The sequence below is a fragment of the Takifugu rubripes genome, chromosome 19 (assembly GCF_901000725.2).
Source record: "Takifugu rubripes chromosome 19, fTakRub1.2, whole genome shotgun sequence".
In the NCBI taxonomy this organism is placed as follows: Eukaryota; Metazoa; Chordata; class Actinopteri; order Tetraodontiformes; family Tetraodontidae; genus Takifugu; species Takifugu rubripes.
In genome coordinates, this window is record NC_042303.1 from 9,733,378 (window position 1) to 9,752,095 (window position 18,718).

At 44.5% G+C, this 18,718-nt stretch overlaps 2 protein-coding genes and 1 long non-coding RNA gene across 4 annotated transcripts; 2 read left to right on the forward strand and 1 right to left on the reverse strand.

Annotated features, from left to right (window-relative positions):
- Positions 1-9,167: 9,167 nt before the first annotated feature.
- LOC101069687 (isotocin receptor-like) lies at positions 9,168-12,726 on the forward strand. The gene is made up of 2 exons (XM_003973362.3): positions 9,168-10,375; positions 11,938-12,726. Exons 1-2 carry the CDS (start codon positions 9,463-9,465, stop codon positions 12,192-12,194), a joined length of 1,170 nt encoding a protein of 389 aa, XP_003973411.2. The 5' UTR covers positions 9,168-9,462; the 3' UTR covers positions 12,195-12,726.
- Positions 12,727-12,921: 195 nt separating this feature from the next.
- cav4a (caveolin 4a) lies at positions 12,922-16,386 on the reverse strand. 2 transcript variants are annotated; one of them, XM_029827283.1, is made up of 4 exons: positions 16,073-16,386; positions 15,762-15,949; positions 13,687-13,869; positions 12,922-13,390 (listed from the first exon to the last, which is right to left on the reverse strand). In XM_029827283.1, the coding sequence occupies exons 1-3, from the start codon at positions 16,298-16,300 to the stop codon at positions 13,719-13,721; spliced, it is 567 nt and encodes a 188-aa protein (XP_029683143.1). In that variant the 5' UTR covers positions 16,301-16,386; the 3' UTR covers positions 12,922-13,390; positions 13,687-13,718. The 2 variants fall into 2 exon arrangements, with proteins under 2 accessions (XP_029683143.1, XP_003973412.2); XM_003973363.3 differs by lacking the exon at positions 12,922-13,390 and having other exon boundaries at positions 13,462-13,869.
- LOC115246995 (uncharacterized) lies at positions 15,876-16,583 on the forward strand. The gene is made up of 2 exons (XR_003886095.1): positions 15,876-16,009; positions 16,178-16,583. It is a non-coding gene; the product is annotated as an uncharacterized lncRNA (long non-coding RNA).
- The last annotated feature ends 2,135 nt before the right edge of the window (positions 16,584-18,718 follow it).

Below are 18,718 nucleotides of genomic sequence, written 5' to 3' on the forward strand. Positions count from 1 at the left end.
ACCCATCGACGGCGTTCGGAAAATGAGGTCATTGTGATGAATGAGCATAATTATCATCAGTGAACAGGAGCGGCGTTGCTGTGGATACCGGAGTGGCCATGAGGGGGTGTCCTTGCAGTAATTTTACCAAGTTGACAGTTTAGTGTTGTGGCTCCGTAAATTTGAATGCAAATGAAAAGAGTTTGATTGTTTCCAATGGTGGTTCTGCACGCACTGGCCAGTTTTCAAGTTTTATTATTTACTGGGCTTCAAAGCAAGAAATTGTAATTGAGATTTATGCCGTTGCGTTAAACAGACACACGCGGCCTTTTGTTTTATTTTCTTTGTTCCCCATCAATGTCTGGCTGATTGTTTCTCCTGTGTCCAGCCAGGTTTAATTCATTTAAGTCTGTCTATTGAGATTAAAGTGGAAATTCAATCAAATTATGGTCTGGCTCAAGGCCTGAATGGCTGCCAACAGGGAAGAAACCACCCATGGACGAACACCAGACAGGCCTCCAACTTCAAAAGGTCTTTTCATTAATGTTGTAATTGGATTAGCAAGGCCACCAGAGCTGCCTATGACTGGACAGGTATTGTGGCAAAAAATAAAACAGCTGTATGAGAAATTTGTGCTGCACAAAAGGAGCCTAAGAATGTGTTTTCTTTGCTGTTACTTTTTAAAAACTGGGATCTTTCAAACCAGTCCCTCCAGCTGCTGCGTGACTATGATCCCAGGCAGAAATGTAGCTAAAACCATTAAAAACACCAGGATGTCGTCAGCGTAACACTAAATCTCCCCAGCTTGTCCTAAATGTGTAGAACACCATAATAATAACCTCATACCCCGGATAATCCAGAAAATACGCAGAAACAAAGCATTTTAGCCCAGTGTAAGTGACAGCCCCCTCTCTCCTGCGTAGACCCCAACGTTACTTATTCACGATGGAAAAGGATTCATTGGCAGCCTGACAAATGCTGAAGAGAGCTGTCGCACCGAGTTTCACACCCAAGAGTTCATGATACCTTCTAGAGAAGAACAGAGCATCCTCCGTGTTGTAAATGAAACTATGTATCTCCAGGCCTCCTTTTGTTTTACGTTAACAACATCTGAGTGGAAGATGGCTCATATAGTCTGGGGCTGTTCTGGGAAGATGTCTCGGGGTTCCTTTGAGTTCCCCCGAATGCTTGATTGAATTAGAACCAATAAAATTTGAAGACCATTTCAAAGCTTCAGACTCTGTCCTTCTGAGCCATTCCTGAGCGCCTGACTGTGGCAGTCTTCTGTGTTGGGGGAACTGTTTGTGCAACGTGCAACGTGCGCAGCACCGGATCGCCCTCCTGCGGGGGCTGCAGTGGTGGCCCAAGCCCCAGCCAGAACATTTCACGTTCCACGGTCCTTTTTCCAGTTTGTTGCATGACAAACATAAAGAGATGGTACCTTTAACTCCTTAACTGGATGTGACTGGGAAGGCAGCCATGATGGCAACAGGATGCCCCAGGGGATCCTGGGGCTGGGGCTGGGGTTGTACGTGATGTTACTGGTGGGGAGACCCCCTATGCACATAGTCTGGTTTCATCCCTGGATCCAGAAAGGCTGAACAACTGGCCATCAAAGCCAACGCATGTGCTAACTTCAGTGACACTGAATCAAATGAGGAGGTCATGTGATACTGTTGGCTGTTTTTTTATTCCAACAGCACAGAAACAGGAAAAAAGGTACTATGGGTGCACAAGAAGGCTCCATCAACATTTAAATCGGTTGGTAGAACGACACGTGTGAACGATGGGGCCGAGGTGCGATTTGAAGCCTCTCCCGGCTCTCACTCCAGCTGTGCAAACATCCACATACCTGTTCCCAATCACAAGGACATGGTGGATTTAGACATGCAGCCCGTTATCTGCCCCCCCGGCTATGTCCCGTTATTACCAGCAGAAACTGGGAAGATGCTGAGCCCAACATCAGGAGATGCAGAGCTCCGATTAACCGAATCCCAAAGCAGAACGGAATTTTGGCTTAAGAGCAAGGAGAGGAAAACCGTGGGATCACGGAGCGCTGACAACAGCCGGCCCAGACACACCTGACAGGTTGCAGCGATGAATATCTCATCCACTGTGACCGCCACCAACGGAACTAATTTGCTTATGGAAAATTGCAGATCATCAGTTTCCTGCAGGTGAGAGGGATTTGGACACCATGAGACAACTGGTATTTTTCAAAATTCCCCAAAACAAAGCAACGCATTTGAGCTGTAGTCTGTTTTAGACGTTGATGTGGTGTTGAGGAAATTTAGGCTGTTGGACATATTTCATGGCAAGGACGCAGTTGTTCCTGCCTGGGCATACGACCGTTGGTCCAACTCTGCTCAGCAAGGTGTTAAAAAGGAGACGAGAGGCTCCACTGAGCATCCTCATGTTCTTCAGGAGGAGCTGGATCACAAGAAAGAGGAAATTTACTGAGTTCCAAAGAAGAAAATGTCTATTTAAGAGGCTCAAATGTACTTGTCCCATACATTGAAAATAATAGATCAGAAATCCTAACTTTTCCATGTCTGCATTCCTTTTTCTGTCTTACATGTTTCCCATCCCATTTCTGACCTCATTTGAAAAGGCCATTATTATTTCTCAACACATCATAGATAGTTCTGGAATTCTGTCCTCCGGCCACGAGGAAGCGGTGGTCCGTGATGTCAGGAGAAGCCCCGAGTGTTGATTTGTTGCAGACACAACTAAAAAGTTTTAAATAACTTGGAGCCTTGTCACTGCTGAGACGTCCTAGCATCCTTTTCATGGATATCATATGTCTCCCTGAGATATGAGACACAGATGTTGTTGGATCTCTTTCCCACATCTGAAGCGGCGTGTTATGAGATATTGGTGAAGAGGCTTGTTTGTTTGTTTGGCCTCGGCTCTTCCGGTACTCATGAACATCAAGAACCAGCAAGGGGCATCGAGGCATAGAGGTCTCATGGGTAAAAAAGGTCTGATAGCTGATCACACACACACACGAGCCCCCGCATCCCCCCCCCCACACACACACACACGCACACACACACACACACTTCCTCATATGTGTATCTTTGTGAGGACATTCCTGGATAAACATTACCCAGCTCCTTATTCTAACTCACAACTGTCATCACAACTAACTACCTAACACTGACCTGAACCCTCTAAGCTCAAAAGCATGTCTTAACCTTCAAACAGGCCTTTTAAACATGTGAGGACCTGGAGAAAACGTTTCATTCTTCAAGATGTGGACATGTGTGTCGCCCAAAAGGTCATGGGGTCATGAGAAAAGAGAATGATGATTGATGCATGATCATACCATATTTGAACAATCTCACGGAGAAAAGCATAACTGAATATTGATGGTATTTATTTGTTTGTCCAACAGGATGCCTTGGTGAAATACACATTGGTGAAATTAAAAAGATTTGGTCAACTTTAAACTGTACCATTATGTTACAAATGAACAAAAGATGAAAAAATTAAGCTAGTTTTTCTGCAGTTTTTCTCGTCTGTTTTTAGCCACAGTTAGTCATAAAATCACACTGAATTATTCCCAGGCCTTCCCGCGCGTCTCATACTGAAGAACAAACTCCATCAGCTCTGCTGTGAGGAAACATGCTGGACAACAGATTTATGTTTGTTGTCCACAAAAAGTGTCTTATGTAAGCCCATTAAAGGACATTTCTGCCTCAAAATAATCCAGAGCAGAGGGCTTTTATTAATGAAGAAAAGAAAACAAAGACAGGGCATTTCCTAGAACTTTCCACATTATTTCACTTCAGATTAGCCTGGAATTTGACAGATTTCCACCCCAAAACTTGGACACAAATAAAAGTAAACGTCTACAGCTACCTCATCATCAACACCTGCCCCCTTCTGGGGTTGACGTAACCTCCTGCTAACGTGCAAAGATCGTTTTCAGGATAGAGTAGCCTAGGTCATGTGTCAGCTTTTCTCTTCCCAACAGTCCTTCCGATAAATAAACAGATGCCGTCTAATCAGCTTTTCCAGTTCTGTTCCGCTCCATCTGAACAAATAAATCAGAACAGGAGATCTCGCCCCCAAAGCTCTTGGGATGATCCCAGCTACACTACAGTCAAAGTTCACATCGTTCCGCTTAAATTGTCTTAATTTTTTGGATAAACACACTTTTATTCCCTACTCAGGAAGTAATGATTATATGGAAAGAAAGCTTTACTGGTGCGATTCATTGTTTTCAACCTTATCATCGGTTTTTGAGTTTAGAAAAGTTTCTACAGTGATGCTGAAGGCTCACGGTTCAAATCCCAGTTTGAGTTCCCTCTGTCAAACATCTCTGTTAGATCGGAGATGTTGCCCTTGGCTACGAGGGACAACCTGTCCCAGTTGTCTTCCGAATCTCTCCACCAATCAGAGTGAAAATGAATGAATGAGCCAACGAGATGAGGGTGATTTTTGTCACCACGGTATCGGAATGTATCTGGAATGTGTTTGTCATGTTCTGTTTCTGCGGAGCAGGTTTACGTTATTTTGGCGTGTACGTGAGAGGTTACTTCACCAACAGACTCTAAATATTTACATGCTGGGCAGGACAAACTGTTTACAGGGATTTCTGTTGTGTTCATATGTAGCCGTAATTTGATCCTGGAGCATTTCTGATGCCGTGCTGGGTCGGTTGTGGTCCTCCGTCTTGATGCTTTTAGAAGTAAATAAGTGTGTGTGTGTGTGTGTGTGTGTGTGTGTGTGTGTGTGTATTTCTGCCTCTGACCCAGTGAATGCTGGGACTCTAGCGCACCAGTGACCGTGATTAGGAGGAAAATGAACAGAAAATGAATGAAACATGTGACTATTACCGCCAAAGCGAGCAATAGAATATTTAATATTCTTCTCAGTGTGAGTTCCACTTGTCTGATATATTGTACAATTGTGTTTGTTCTTTGAAACTAGAAATACAGCAGATTGAAGACAAACCTCTCTCTGCTTTTGTTTACCCAGATATTTAGCTATTTGTGCTAAATATCTGTGAGTGCTTTTTAACGCCAAATATCAAATTGGGAATGCTACCTAGCCTAGCCTATCAAGAGCAATGCTAAAACACCTGAGGTTAGAAGGCTGTTCAATCAGAAACATACCCAATTTAAATGGAACCAGCTGAACATACAAAGCAAACAGCAGATATTGATGTCTTTTTTGTCCAATACATAAATAAACTGTCCATTTTATCGGTAATTGTGCCTTCAATATATTTTACTATATATTCTGACAGTTAAATGATCTGGCAATGCACCTGTAGGAAAGATGATGAATGTTAGCACTGACATAATAGCTGATATTATCACAGCGCACCAGATGGCAGCAATATTTCACTGAAGTTCAACCTGTGACTGAAATACAGTTACTATACTTCATTACACCTGTTAATTCCAGCTCTAAATAACAATTAAGAAAAATGTTTTAATGGGAGATTTATGACAAATTGGATTTTGACATTCTTGAAGGTTTGCTCATACCTCCTTTGCTCATACCTCCTTGATGTTATCACCTTGTTTTATTCGGAATGGACCTTCTCTGATTTCACGGTGGGCTTATCTGCATCTCTTATCATCCCCATCTGCAACAATTTAGGGCTGTAAAATGGATGCTTGCGGAGGTTCTGCTCGATCCCATCCCTACACTGATCCCATTGTTTTCTGCAGCATGTAACTGTATCTAATTACCCTTATTTATTTCATTTTGACATGTATACAGGGATATAAGCACCTCTGCAGGCGCTGCTGATTAAGGGCAGGCGAGAGTGCAAATGGGCCTGAATCTCCCCGCGGACCCAGATGAAGTGTTAACGTTGGACATGTCATCCCTGAAGGAGCATCAGATAAAGGTGGAACGCTGTGAGCTTCAAGACTCGGAGCAGACGTCTCTCACGTGAGTCACTCCGCTCACATCCCAGAAGTCTCTGCCTCTCTACGGCCCACTTTAATATCCTGTTTATAGGAAGTCATTCCTTCCAAATTAACACTGCTGTGTCAACAAAGGCCTTGAGGTGCCATTGTGAATTGACTAATCCGCGCAGGCTCTGTTCAAATAAACACTCTGTGACTCGACTGATCACAGAATTCCGTAAGAGCAAATTTGCCACGGCTCTCTCAGGGTTTCAGGCTGAAAACATTCACATTAATATTAAAAAGAGGACTTTCGGTATGGGATTAGTCACTTTGCAGGCTCCCAATCTAAAATAAACAGAGGTTTTAAAATGTTTGGTTTTGGAAAGTCACAGAATGTTTTTATGACAGAAGCTCCCTTTTCATCTTTTCTTCTCACTCTTTTTTGGGGGGGGAACTCACAAAGCTGAAGTTCATGTCACTAAATAATCTTCCTGGAATGCGCCTGTGGAACGCTGCTCTTTCAAGTGTGAGTGAGCGGCTGCAGGACTCTGTTTTAGCAGGTCATATTAAATCAAAGCTATAATTGAATTCTTCGCCCATGTTTTCTGTCCGAGGAAGATTTTCAGGCTTTGATGTGGTACGAGCCTGTTGCTTTTGTTTTTTTAAGTTTTTCACCTGCTGTAAATCAGTGGGTTTCTAAATGACGCAGCAGAAGATGGAGCCTGAATGCAGCAGAGCCGTTCAAATGCATGATGTTCCTCATCCAACCTCAGCTACAGATGCAACCCTCAGCGGGCTCCACGAGCCCCAGGGGCCAGTGCTGCATATGGAGCTGCTGACTTGGCATTTGCCTTTAGTTTTTGTTTAAATTGTGTCCACATGATCAACATTCCAGTTTTAAAGGAATAAAAGCCCGACTGTGTCTGCTCTGTTATGCTTCGTTAAAACAGCATAGATTTGAGACTTTGTTGGGGGGAAAGAAGACATAAACTTCTACTGTTTGAATATTGGATTTCCAATTGCCTTCTTTTATTTTATTTTTTGGCACTGCTGTAAATGCCGTGCACAGTCTGAGGTGAAAACAGTCTCCTGGAAGGTGCTTGGCAGCTCTCGCACCCACCGTGAGTTCATCATGTGAACGCGATTTGGTCCTGCCTTTCAGTTCTGACCCCCCCCATCCCCACCCGCACCCCCACCCCCCCCAGAGCAGCATACACATGCTTCAGGTTAGGAACCAAAAAGAAAAAAGAAGAATGACTGCTGGTTTATACCTGTGCGAGTTCACGGAATCCGCTGGGCAGCTGCACCAACACGCTAACTTCTTATCCTTCCATCGGCTCGCGCTCGGACCAGGATGCTTTGGCCCTTACATCACTGCTCTGCGACAGCGCGCTGACTTCATCTGCAAATACACTGGTGGTGGAGACCCTGTCAGATGTTTACGAGGGGTCAGGGTCGGAACACTGGAGCTGCGTTCTGTGTCTGCACTAGAGACAGATATCACTGCAACACACATCTGTTTCAGGGCATTTGTGAGAAACGAGATATCTTTTACTCTTTCTTCTTTCTATTGCATTAGCTCGGTGAGGTGAGACGTTTGATCCAAGCTACTTGTGCAGTGATAAAATACAGGAAAGGTAAACAGTCACACTGTGTTGTGCAGAACAGTCAAAACAATAAATCAAGTGTTTGTCTGACACTTTGGGCTTAAGTTTAAAGTATCTTCTTGGTAGTTTCATGTTGTTCTAATCCATGGACTCAAAAAACGGAATCATTTGTTCTGACTCATCCTCAAGCACATCAGGAATGTTGGGTTCCTGTTTGTTTTTTCAGAATATGATGCCAGCGATGCTTTTAAATCATTCGGGAGAATGATCAAATAGTGAAATACTGGACATTTCGTTTGGAAATGTGTTTTTCATGGTAGCATCAGGCTCGATTAACTGTCTAAATATGTCATATCGTCAGATTTCATCTGCTAGGATGCATGCCGACCTCATTAAACACCATTTTTCCTTTTCTTTTGTTCTTCTTAACCCCGTAGATGGACATGCGATCCGTCCAGGCTGTTTCTGGCCTCTCACAACAAACTCTACAAGGCTCTGCAGATGAGTGAGGTGACTTTTAAATCCAACACTTACGGATTGTTGTCACAGATCAACACAATGGATCCAGGGTTGACACAGAATACACTCTGCATTATGTTGGATTTTTCATAATAAAGCGCGACTTGTTTGTGCAGCAGCAGCTTCCACAGAGGAAGACCTTGGCTCAACCTTGAATAATAAAAAGTTCCAGCTGATAAAGCTGATGCAGCCTTCAAAGCCTTTCAATTCCTCCCTCTGCTGGAAACTTCTGTGACTGGGATGAATCTCCATCAATCCAGGCTAACATGGCCGACCTGTGATGACGGGAGGGACACCGATCCGGAACGTGACTCTGCAGGATTTGTCATGCTCCTGCAGCAGATTCCGGCTGACAAAGCCTTGACACCTGTCATAAAAACACACTCCGCTGCGACTTGAATGACTCCTCCAACAGGTATTTGGCTTTTTTTGCAGATTATTGCAACATCTCCCACCTTCATGCACGAGAGGTTGTTGCATATTTGGCAAACATGCAATCACTCCAACAGAGGAGGTAGCTAATGAACGTGTCCCTGTTGACCTGAGAGCAGAGCGGTTACATGAGCTGGTGTTCTGGAGACGTATTTACAGGATCTGCCAACACCTACCAAATGGATTTGGCGCGCATGCGGCCGTAAACTGAGGTTATTCAACTGGGTAAATGACTAACAACACAACACCTGCTGCATTTATTCAACAGAGGTGTTGAGTCGAGAAGCTGCGCTGTGATTAGGAAAAATAATCCTGGTTTTTCTTGCCCATCAAGGTTGGTCGTTTTCATTTACGACGAGTTTCGTTTTTTGTCTCATGATGAATATATTTTGATTTCAAATAAAATGTGCTAATTTTGTCATGAAGAAAGCATGATTTGGCTCGTAAGGGGATATTTCTTTAGTCAAACCTGTGTGTTTTGGGATATTTTACTGTAATTATAATTTAATGTACCGTATTTGTCCTTTCTTGAATAGAAACTTTGGGGGTTGAACAAATGGATCTTGGGTTAATTTTGTGTGCTGCTGACAGCCACAAATCAGCTGGAAGTATAAGGGGATTTGGGCCATAATCAATCCTTAAATTGCATTTTTCCGGACGTAAAAAGATATTTTTTACTCGTGTTTGATTGCTTTTTGAATTGATCAACCAAAGCCAAAGTTTTAACTTTTCCTCTTTATTTCAGACTGTTACAAGCGTTTATTGTGTGGGAGGTGGGGGTAGAAGGGAGGATCATTTAGTGTGCTCATGAGCATCACACAGTTGGATGATGTGGGGAGGAGGTTACCGACATCAGTCCCAGCAAATCAGACACACTGGGCGCAGTGAGAGATGAGCACTGCGCTCGGGGCTTTAAGTTTTAATCCAGTTTGAGTCTTCGGTGAGTCAGTTCAGGCTGACAAAATCAGTGTGGACCCCAAAAGCAGACGGAGACCCCACCGTCGAGGCTGTGATGTGACTGCTGCTGCGCCAAAGTGGCGCGTCAAGGCACGATGGGGGAGCTTTTACGCGAGCAAAGCGCTTGTCTGCTCAACGTTTCTTGGAACAACCCGAATGTGAGTCACGGAAACGACACGGTCAACCCGCTGAAGCGCAACGAAGACGTGGCCAAAGTGGAAGTTGCCGTCCTGGTCCTGGTGCTGCTGCTCGCCCTCACCGGCAACCTGTGCGTCCTGTGGGCCACCCATGCCACCAAGCACAGCCAGTCCCGCATGTATTTCTTCATGAAGCACCTGAGCATCGCGGACCTCGTCGTTGCGCTGTTCCAGGTGTTCCCGCAGCTGATCTGGGACATCACCTTTCGCTTCTACGGCTCGGATGTGCTGTGCAGGCTTGTTAAGTACCTCCAGGTCGTAAGTATGTTCGCGTCGACCTACATGCTCGTCCTGATGTCGGTGGACAGGTGCTTAGCCATCTGCCAGCCTCTGCGCCTGGTGGACAGGAAGAAGGACCGTTTGTACGTGCTCGCCTCCTGGATGCTCAGCCTGATATTCAGCACTCCCCAGGCGTTCATATTTTCCCTCAAGGAGGTCGGGAGCGGCGTGTATGACTGCTGGGGGGACTTCGTGCAGCCGTGGGGGACCAAAGCCTACATCACATGGATGAGTCTCAGCATTTATATCATCCCGGTGGCCATTCTGTGCGTCTGCTACGGGCTGATCTGTTTCAAGATATGGAAGAATTTTAACGTGAAGACTTCCCGGGATCGCTTCTTGGCCCTAAATGCGGGGCCCTCCAAGTGCGCGCATCCGCTCTCCCGCGTTAGTAGCGTGAGGCTGATCTCCAAAGCAAAGATCCGCACGGTGAAAATGACTTTTGTGGTGGTCCTTGCTTACGTCGTGTGCTGGACCCCTTTCTTCTCTGTCCAGATGTGGTCTGCGTGGGATCCTGCTGCGCCCAGAGAAGGTAAGGGCACCTGCCAGGGCTGCTGTGTTCAATCAGAGCACATAACAGTCGTCCACCTGTGGAGTGCATGAAAGTCGATTTGAAGGGAACAATGCGGAGGAGAGCACACTGGTAAACGGTTCAATGGAAGCCAGTGGGAGCCACTGGAGGGGGGTACCGGTACTAAGACCTCAAAGACTCTTTCTATTTGCCATCCCAGTGGTGGGTTCTGTAATTGCCATTTAAAGCATTTTTTGTTCCCATTCACCCCTCATATCTCTCCAATTTACCATGAAGGAATAGAAGAACAAGTTCAAAGCAAAGCTGTTCATGCAAGTAACCGGGCACAAAGTGAGGAAAATAAATAAATTAATACTCAAAGTGCGAGTGTGATGGGTACAAGCTACCTGCAACTCGATGCTAAACTGAAAACAAATAACATCACCACCCCAAAAATGAAGAAATGGCAAACAACCACAATGAATTCTTGTATTAATTATTAATGGCTTTATTACTGACAGATATTCTGATATAAGTCAAAGTAATGGAGGGAAAGGAGTCTGGGTGGCCACAATTATGAAGACGGTTCTAAAACGATTGGAATTCAGCAGAAGTGTCAGTGATTTTCCTGCTGTGACCCCACAGAGAACGACGTTTAAGAGATGTTTTGTCCTCAGAAGGGGTTTTCATATCATAGTGAGTGAAGGATGTTTGCTATCAGAAGTCCCGCTGCAGCAGAAACAGACGCAGCGAGCCAGCTCTGGTGAGCTGTGCAGCAAGGCCGGAGGATGGGAAGCAGATGAACGACTCTCTTCAACATCTGGCTGGAGAATAAAGTGGTGAACGCACTGGTGGATCCGTTTAAGAGAAGTGCCGACATGAAGCTCAGCTTGTTTGTTGAGTTTTGATAGGCGTGTTTGTCGAATGCTGCCACCCACGCTTCATTGGGCAAACCACGGTTGTGGATCCAGAGCGGCTTTTGCAGAACTTTCCTACCCTATTAAACTTAGAAATGCAGCTTTGAGCTTGCTGCGCTCCAAGAGGCAGAAGTGTTTTAATTGATACAAATGAGGTAGTTAAGATGGGACGTTCCAGGACCTCTTATCTAGAAATCGGTCACATTAAAGTGGTTAAACCCCCTCGGCAGCATCTGTCATCTTTTTCTTAGAGAGAGAGAGAGAGAGGGAGAGCTACAGTGACACCTCATTTTGTAAACAGTTTAGATTTGGAAAAATAAAATCATCCTTGTGGAGCTGAAAGACCAGAGTCAGTGTCCCTTAAGTCAACGCCATAAATTGTTTGACAGGCATAAATGTCTCTAAAAGTGTCCCAGCTCATTCATGACGAGGCTAAGCCCTGTGACCCAGCTGTCTTCTGTCAGTGGTGTGTCACACTGGGGGATGATCAAACACTCCAGCTGTGTGAGATCATGTTTTTCCGCGAAATAATATCGATCACATGTGAAACTCTCTGGAAATTAACTCCAGAATCAACTCCTTCATGGCCAAACTCATCCTGCGGGTCTTGTTTACATCAGTGAAACCACAGCGTAAACAGAGTGAACCTTGTGCCTTTGTCCGCAGACATGGCCTTCATCATCGCCATGCTGCTGGCCAGCCTCAACAGCTGCTGTAACCCCTGGATCTACATGTTCTTCGCCGGACACCTGTTCCAGGACCTGAGGCGGGGCTTCTCCTGCTGCTGTAAACGCGATGCAACGGCGTCCTCCTGCAGCTGCAATCAACGGTGCCGCCACAAAAGGAACTCCAGCACCTGCGTCATGAAGAACACCAGCAGCCAGAGGAGCCTGACACACACGTGCAGCACGGGGGGGCTGTGACGGCGCAGCGGCGACCAGTGTGATGCGTTCAAAGACCTCCTTCTTTTCGTTGGCTTCAGCATGTCATGATCTGCTGTGTGTAATCCCTGTCACGTTGATTTAACCGGATGTCCAGTAAAGCATAACCATCTTAAATTGATGCATATTACAGCAGCAGGGGTTTGTATATTTTATAATAATGACTCTGTCTTTTGGTATTAATATTAATCCCTTATATTAACATTGTTGAGAGAATGCATGATATTTATCTGTCTGACTGATAATTGTCTGATAATGAGAATATTTTTCATTTATATTTATCAGATCACAAAATCTTAAACACATTTATTGAAGGCCCACAGATGCAGGGGTCATAAAGCAGAAACATCCCTGCCTTGAGGAGAGTTTGAAGGTGCTCCAAATATGCTGAGAGGGAGATGCAGACCTGGGCATCGAAGAAAATTATTGGCAAAGTCAGCTAAAAATCCAACATCAGAACAATGAAGCATGGAAAAAAACAGCAGGCAGTGATTCAAGAAAGATTTTCAAAAAGAATTATAATGTTCATGTCATGCGTTGTAATGTATGCCAATTAGAAGAGGTGATTAAGATGCATCTATCTACTATCTATTTTTCAATTCTCAGGTTACAGGACGCATTAAAATTTCTCTTTTTATCCGACGAAACCAAGTCAGCCACCAGGTGCGGTATAAACCTGCAGGCCACGCCCACTACACCTACAGTGTCTGTGATATTAGCTGCAGAACATGCTATCTACGCACAGAATGTCTGGGGATCAAGCCAACAACCTTCACCCTCAACAGTTATCAGCATTTCCATCAAAACTGTAAACAAAGTTCTTCTCTACAAATGAATCAAAATAATAATTGTATGATGAGTGAAATTATCACAGCACACGCTGATTGTTAGTTAAATTTTCTGCTTGATTAAATCCTCAAAAACATGGAGAGTTTGCCATGCGCAAAAACTCTAAATATCAACAACACATTTTTCCAAACAAGGTTCGTTAAAGCCAATGAAGGACCACAGTTTGGCTTTTATTCCAGATGTTGGCAGAGGGAATTATGGGTAGTTGTAGCCCAAGTGACATGTCCTCTTAGTAAGCTACGGTACATTAATGAAGCACCAGTTAGGACATAATTCTGCAGAACGCTTAAAGGCCCATTTAAGCCCCACTTTGAGACCCATGTTGCCACCTGTTGGTGGGAGGAGAAAGGTGCAGTTAATTCAATCAAACCAATGTGGAAATTTCACAACACACTTCAAATACAGCTTTTTTTGTTCCTTTAATCCATTAAAAACAGAGTACATATGACGTTTCTCCTGAATTAAATAAATCATCAGTTGGAAACCAAATTAAAGATTGTAAAAGTAGGTAAGTTGTACTTTGATGCCTTTAAAAGTTAGCATGTAATAAAAAACATAAAGCAGATTGCAAATTCATTCGAAACAAATCTCTTTCTCTAAGTCTGTTAAGATGGACCATCCGTACATATTTACAACAAAAGAAATCCTTCTGGAGGGTCATTCTTCAGCCAGGTGAATGCTGAAGCCTCGGCAGCATCGGCTGACGCTCAGGAAGAGAGGGCGTACGATGAGGTCCAGGAGGACGCTCCATGTCCTCTGCAGCCAGCTCGTGCTGATGACAATAGCCTGGACGCATGGACCAACCATCCTGGTGTTGCAGAAAGAGACAACTAATAAAAGTTGTTCACATTTTAGTTACATTATAAAAACAGAGTTAAATAGATAATTGGGTTCTATGTCCCTCTTAATCGTCCCCTTTCTTGATGTTGACTCAGTGATGTTATGTTGTATTTGATGACACTTGCTGCCTGTATGGGGACTTGACCTCGACCTTTGACCTTGGTGTAGTCCATGTATTTGAATGAGGCACATTTGTGTGCAACCACATTTGTTTTTTTTCCCAGTGCTAGAGTCTCAGAATCTCACACAGCTTAAAAAAGGATGAGAATGTAGGTAAGTAAATACTTCATGTGTCAAAGCTGTTGGTGACTGGAAAGATTTAGGCCATTTTGCAAAAGAGTTTAGTTCTTATGATGGGTTCCTGTTGGAGGCAGTAGCTAACCTACAGGAGACCTGACCCCCTCCTCTCTAAAACTGTCTCTGACCCTGCAGGCAGCAACACCAACCAACGCAGGAAGCTCATTAATAGAAAAACTCTCCGCTCCCTCCTGCAACATAGTTCAGGTACAACAGCGGGCTCCTGATCTGTTCTGCATTCTGCTCCTGTCCTCCCAGCTGGAGGGAACAAAGGTGAACCCTGGCCCTGAACCCTGGCCCTGAACCCTGGCCCTGAACCCTGGCCCTGAACCCTGGCCCTGAACCCTGGCCCTGAACCCTGGCCCTGAACCCTGGCCCTGCACAGCCCGGACTTGTAGCTCTCCTCAACAATCCTGAAGTGTTTGTAGATGGTTCCTCTTCATTCAGGACCACCACAGTTCTAAACCACATTGGGGTTGTTGTCATGTTGTGACAGCCTTCAAGCGGAGGATAAAGCTGTGATAAAAGACACAGATCTCAGCTGCACTGGCAGGTGTACATCATTGTTGTTCTCGGTGGTGTTCAGGTCGCCGCTGGATACTCCACAGAAGAGGTCGAGAGGTCCAGAAGACTTACTTTGTCATATGGAGACATGGCTGTACCTCCCAGCAACAGTAGGAATTGCTGGCTCCCCATCTCTCAAAAGCAACAACAACAGTGTGCACATCAGTGAGAGGTGAGGAAACAGTTTCCTGGATTCACACAAGCCGCAGAAAGAAGGCGATTAAACCATGTGGTGACCTGCAGAGAGCACCACGACTGACTGAGCAGCAACATTAAAGATTTCACGATGAGCTTCAGTCATACTTCACTGATACACCCATGGTTTTGTTTTGGTCTTCTGGATACAGTGTGACTGTATCAGACAGCCACACCTACACAGTGTGACTGTAGTTCACCGTCCCCATTGTCCTTTGCAGACAGTGTGATCGTTCCTCACTGTCAAAGAAGTCAGCGCATAGTTCTGCTTTGTCACACATGACTGGGAGTGTTCTACGTGACTGCTGGCCTTCTTCGCAAAGAGTTACCTGCAAAAAAGGAATCTCATCTAATAGCTTCTCTTTGTTTTGCTGCTCTATTTGGATTTCATTGACGAGCATATACACATACTGTATCTATGGGTCAAAACGTCGTTGATTTTGAGTGACAGGGTTTCTGTCTCACTCTCTCTCTTGTAACTGGGTCCCCTCAGATGATGGAGCATGCTTTATTTATTAATACAGGATCCCAGCACACACCAGACCTGTCCCAATCATCTTGGTTGGCTAATTTGTTAGAGGCTATCACCTCCGTGGTCAGACTGCCTCTGCAGCTGACGCAGCTCCCACAGTCAATCCCCCAGACCTCCCACTGGAAATACAAGCCAGGAGTATGGTAATATATCAGGCTGGGTTTCAATGTGACTCTGTGGAAGTGCAGCTCGTGCCTTTAAACGCAATCTTTATCTCCAGAATTAAAGACTGACAGCAGATTCACACAGTGACAGCAGAATCGCGACATTACCAGATGTGAAAGCAGCTGAGGATGGCAAAGAGGATCCCAGAGGCAACTGACAAAGGAATGGCAAGGACGGCTGTGATTATCCTGTAGATCCAGACTCTGGAGACCTCAAACAGGGCGTGACTCCAGATCCACACTCTGTCTCCACTGCGCACTGACACCGGCTCAGCGATCACATCCTCAAACGTCACCTGAAGACAAAAAGAAGATCAAATTCCTGTTGGAATCCTGCACCTGCCTGGAAACTACCAGTAAGCAGTGTGGTCATCTTTGTTTTACAGTCCAAACAGAAAGGGGCGTTTCATATGTAATACCTTGAGACAGTCATTGATACCACGAGGGTCTCTGACATCTATCAGAGGCTTGGTGTCGCTGATTTCTACCATTGCAGATGTGTGAATGTCCTCCTCTTCTTCCAGTATAGGGACAGCCTTCCACAGCCTTTGAGCTTCATCTCCAATGTCAAACTCCCCTGGGTCATTTGGCTCCCCCAGGTCGATCTCCACTTCCTCCAAATCGTCCCCTTTCCTCGTGGCGTCCATGCAAACGTGGAGAAGACACAATGCAGACGGCTACTGAGGCCTCTGACTGGAGCCCTCCACTAGCTGCACACGGGGGTTATATTGGGAACGTTATAGTGAGTGGATGGTATTTACAGATGGTCTTTCAAGTCAAGATTATTTTCCTGTGGCCTGAGGGGGGATTGGAAGGGTTGGGTGGGATAAAAATACTCTAGTCAGTATCAGTGGCTACACTGATACTGACTGGTAGGAATTCAAATGTGAAATGAGTAAAACCAAATGTGAGGGCCGTCAGTGAAACACTGAACTAGTTACAGTGTGTTTCCTTCATGCTTCATGTTTCCTCAAACTGTAAAGGTTTATATTGACTTTGTGTCTGTGTGATTCTAAAATTCTCATTTGTGTGTGTGTGTGTGTGTGCGTGTGTGTGTGTGTGTGTGTGTGTGTGTGTGTGTGTGTGTGTGTGTGTGTGTGTGTCCAAAAATAGACTTTAAAATTGACTGCTCTCATCTTATTACCAGCAAATTCTGCTGGAGCAACACTGCCGCCGTCTGGTAAATAATGGAATGACAGCCATACGGAGCAGAGAATGATTCTAAACAGAAATATAGTGGGTTTTTTGTGTTTGTGTTTTTGTCAGAGATGTTTTTCCTTGTATTTAGTTATATTGTCCATTCAATCTGGTTTTTTTTATTATTTAAATATAAAGGTAGAGAAACAAAAAAGATAGAAGACATACATTATTGATATCCCAGGGGAAATTCAGTTCAATTCAATTCTGTATAATGATAATAACAACAAGAAATTGTTTATTATTATTATTATTATTATTATTATTATTATTATTATTAGTAGTAGTAGTAGTAGTAGTAGTAGTAGTAGTAGTAGTAGTAGTAGTAGTAGTATTACAAACTCATGAAGCTATACATTCGGTGTTAATCTAACAAATAAAAAGTCTTTGTGCATTTTTGTTCCATCAGCAGTTAAAAGCAGCGAAGCCTCTGCAGCCTTGGATAAAACACAATATTTCCTCTTTTATTCTACAAAACAAAATCTAAGTGCTGGACTGATTTCTTGTCTTAACTTGTATGTTTATCTTGAGTTAATCGCGTTGTGTCTCCACTTCATCAACAGCCTTACCCACAAAGTAAGACGGCAAGAATTGTGTCCTTGTGTTTTTGCAACATCCTGACTGTTCGTGCATGCAGCAGGAGTGGAGAGCCTTCGCACATGTCTGCACTCGGAGTAAGAAAACATGTTTTGCAACATGCTTTTAACAAAAACATTTTCATCACTGTCAACCTTTGGACCCATTATCCGTCCCCAACATCTCCGCCACTGCTATTAATAGATCAGCTATGAAGCCGCAGAGGAAGATCGTATCCAACCCTTCGTCATGCAGCCACTTGACCTTTATCACAAGCCGTGGCCCCATCACAACCGGCACAATAGTGACCCAGTGCAGCATCTGGCGGCGTGATAATCGGACCATCTGGACCGCCACCTGAGGAGAGAATTCACCCAACAAAATGCTGACTGCAGGTTGGACATAAGTGCATTACAGCACATCTTTACTGCATCTCCAACTTTTATGTCCTGAGAGGTTAACATAGATGAGCGACCATACGATCGGCCTCATATGGTCACCGTGGTAACGGCCATTTCTGAGTGATAGAGAGAAAGGGAACAAAGTGTATTGATGGCAGAGAGCTTCCGGTATCTATTCTGGATACTGCGGCATGCTAATGGAGTGTACACCTCAACAGATGGGCTTTGTTTGTGTGTAGCTGGTGCACAGGTGAGGTAATCAAGGAGACTGTGTGTGTGTGTGTGTGTGTGTGTGTGTGTGTGTGTGTGTGTGTGTGTGTGTGTGCGGGTGTGTGTGTGTGTGTGTGTGTGTGTGTGTGCATCCAGGAGGGAGTGAGACTGGTCCTTAATGTGGAGGAGATTTCTGACATTCCTTTTTGGAATGAGGTAGAAAAAGAGATGTTTCCTCTCCTTGCTTATGACTTCAGCATCTGCTTTAGCGTAAAAGGCGTATCACAATCACCGGCCCTTTTTTATATAATGCGTAAAACAAAGATTTGTTTGGTGATAATTCAATCAGTCTCTGTTTTACATATATCAGATTTGGAGGCATATCCTGATTCGGGCGTCATCTAATTGAGGAAACTGTACGTGTGTTTCATCAGATTAGAGTTGCCAGCAGCAGCAGCAGCAGCAGCAGCAGCAGCAGCAGATCAGAGGGGGTTTGAAGGATGTCAGACAGTGTTCCTGCTCAGCAGCTGTCACTCCAGCTGTGCTCAGCACAATAGGTCAGACGGATGACTTGTAATGTCTGCCATCAAAAAGAAAAAAAAATAATTCAGTGTGGATTTAAAGCTCTGCGTTCTGTGAAAAAAGCCAAACGTACACGTCAGAATTTGTGATTAATAGAGT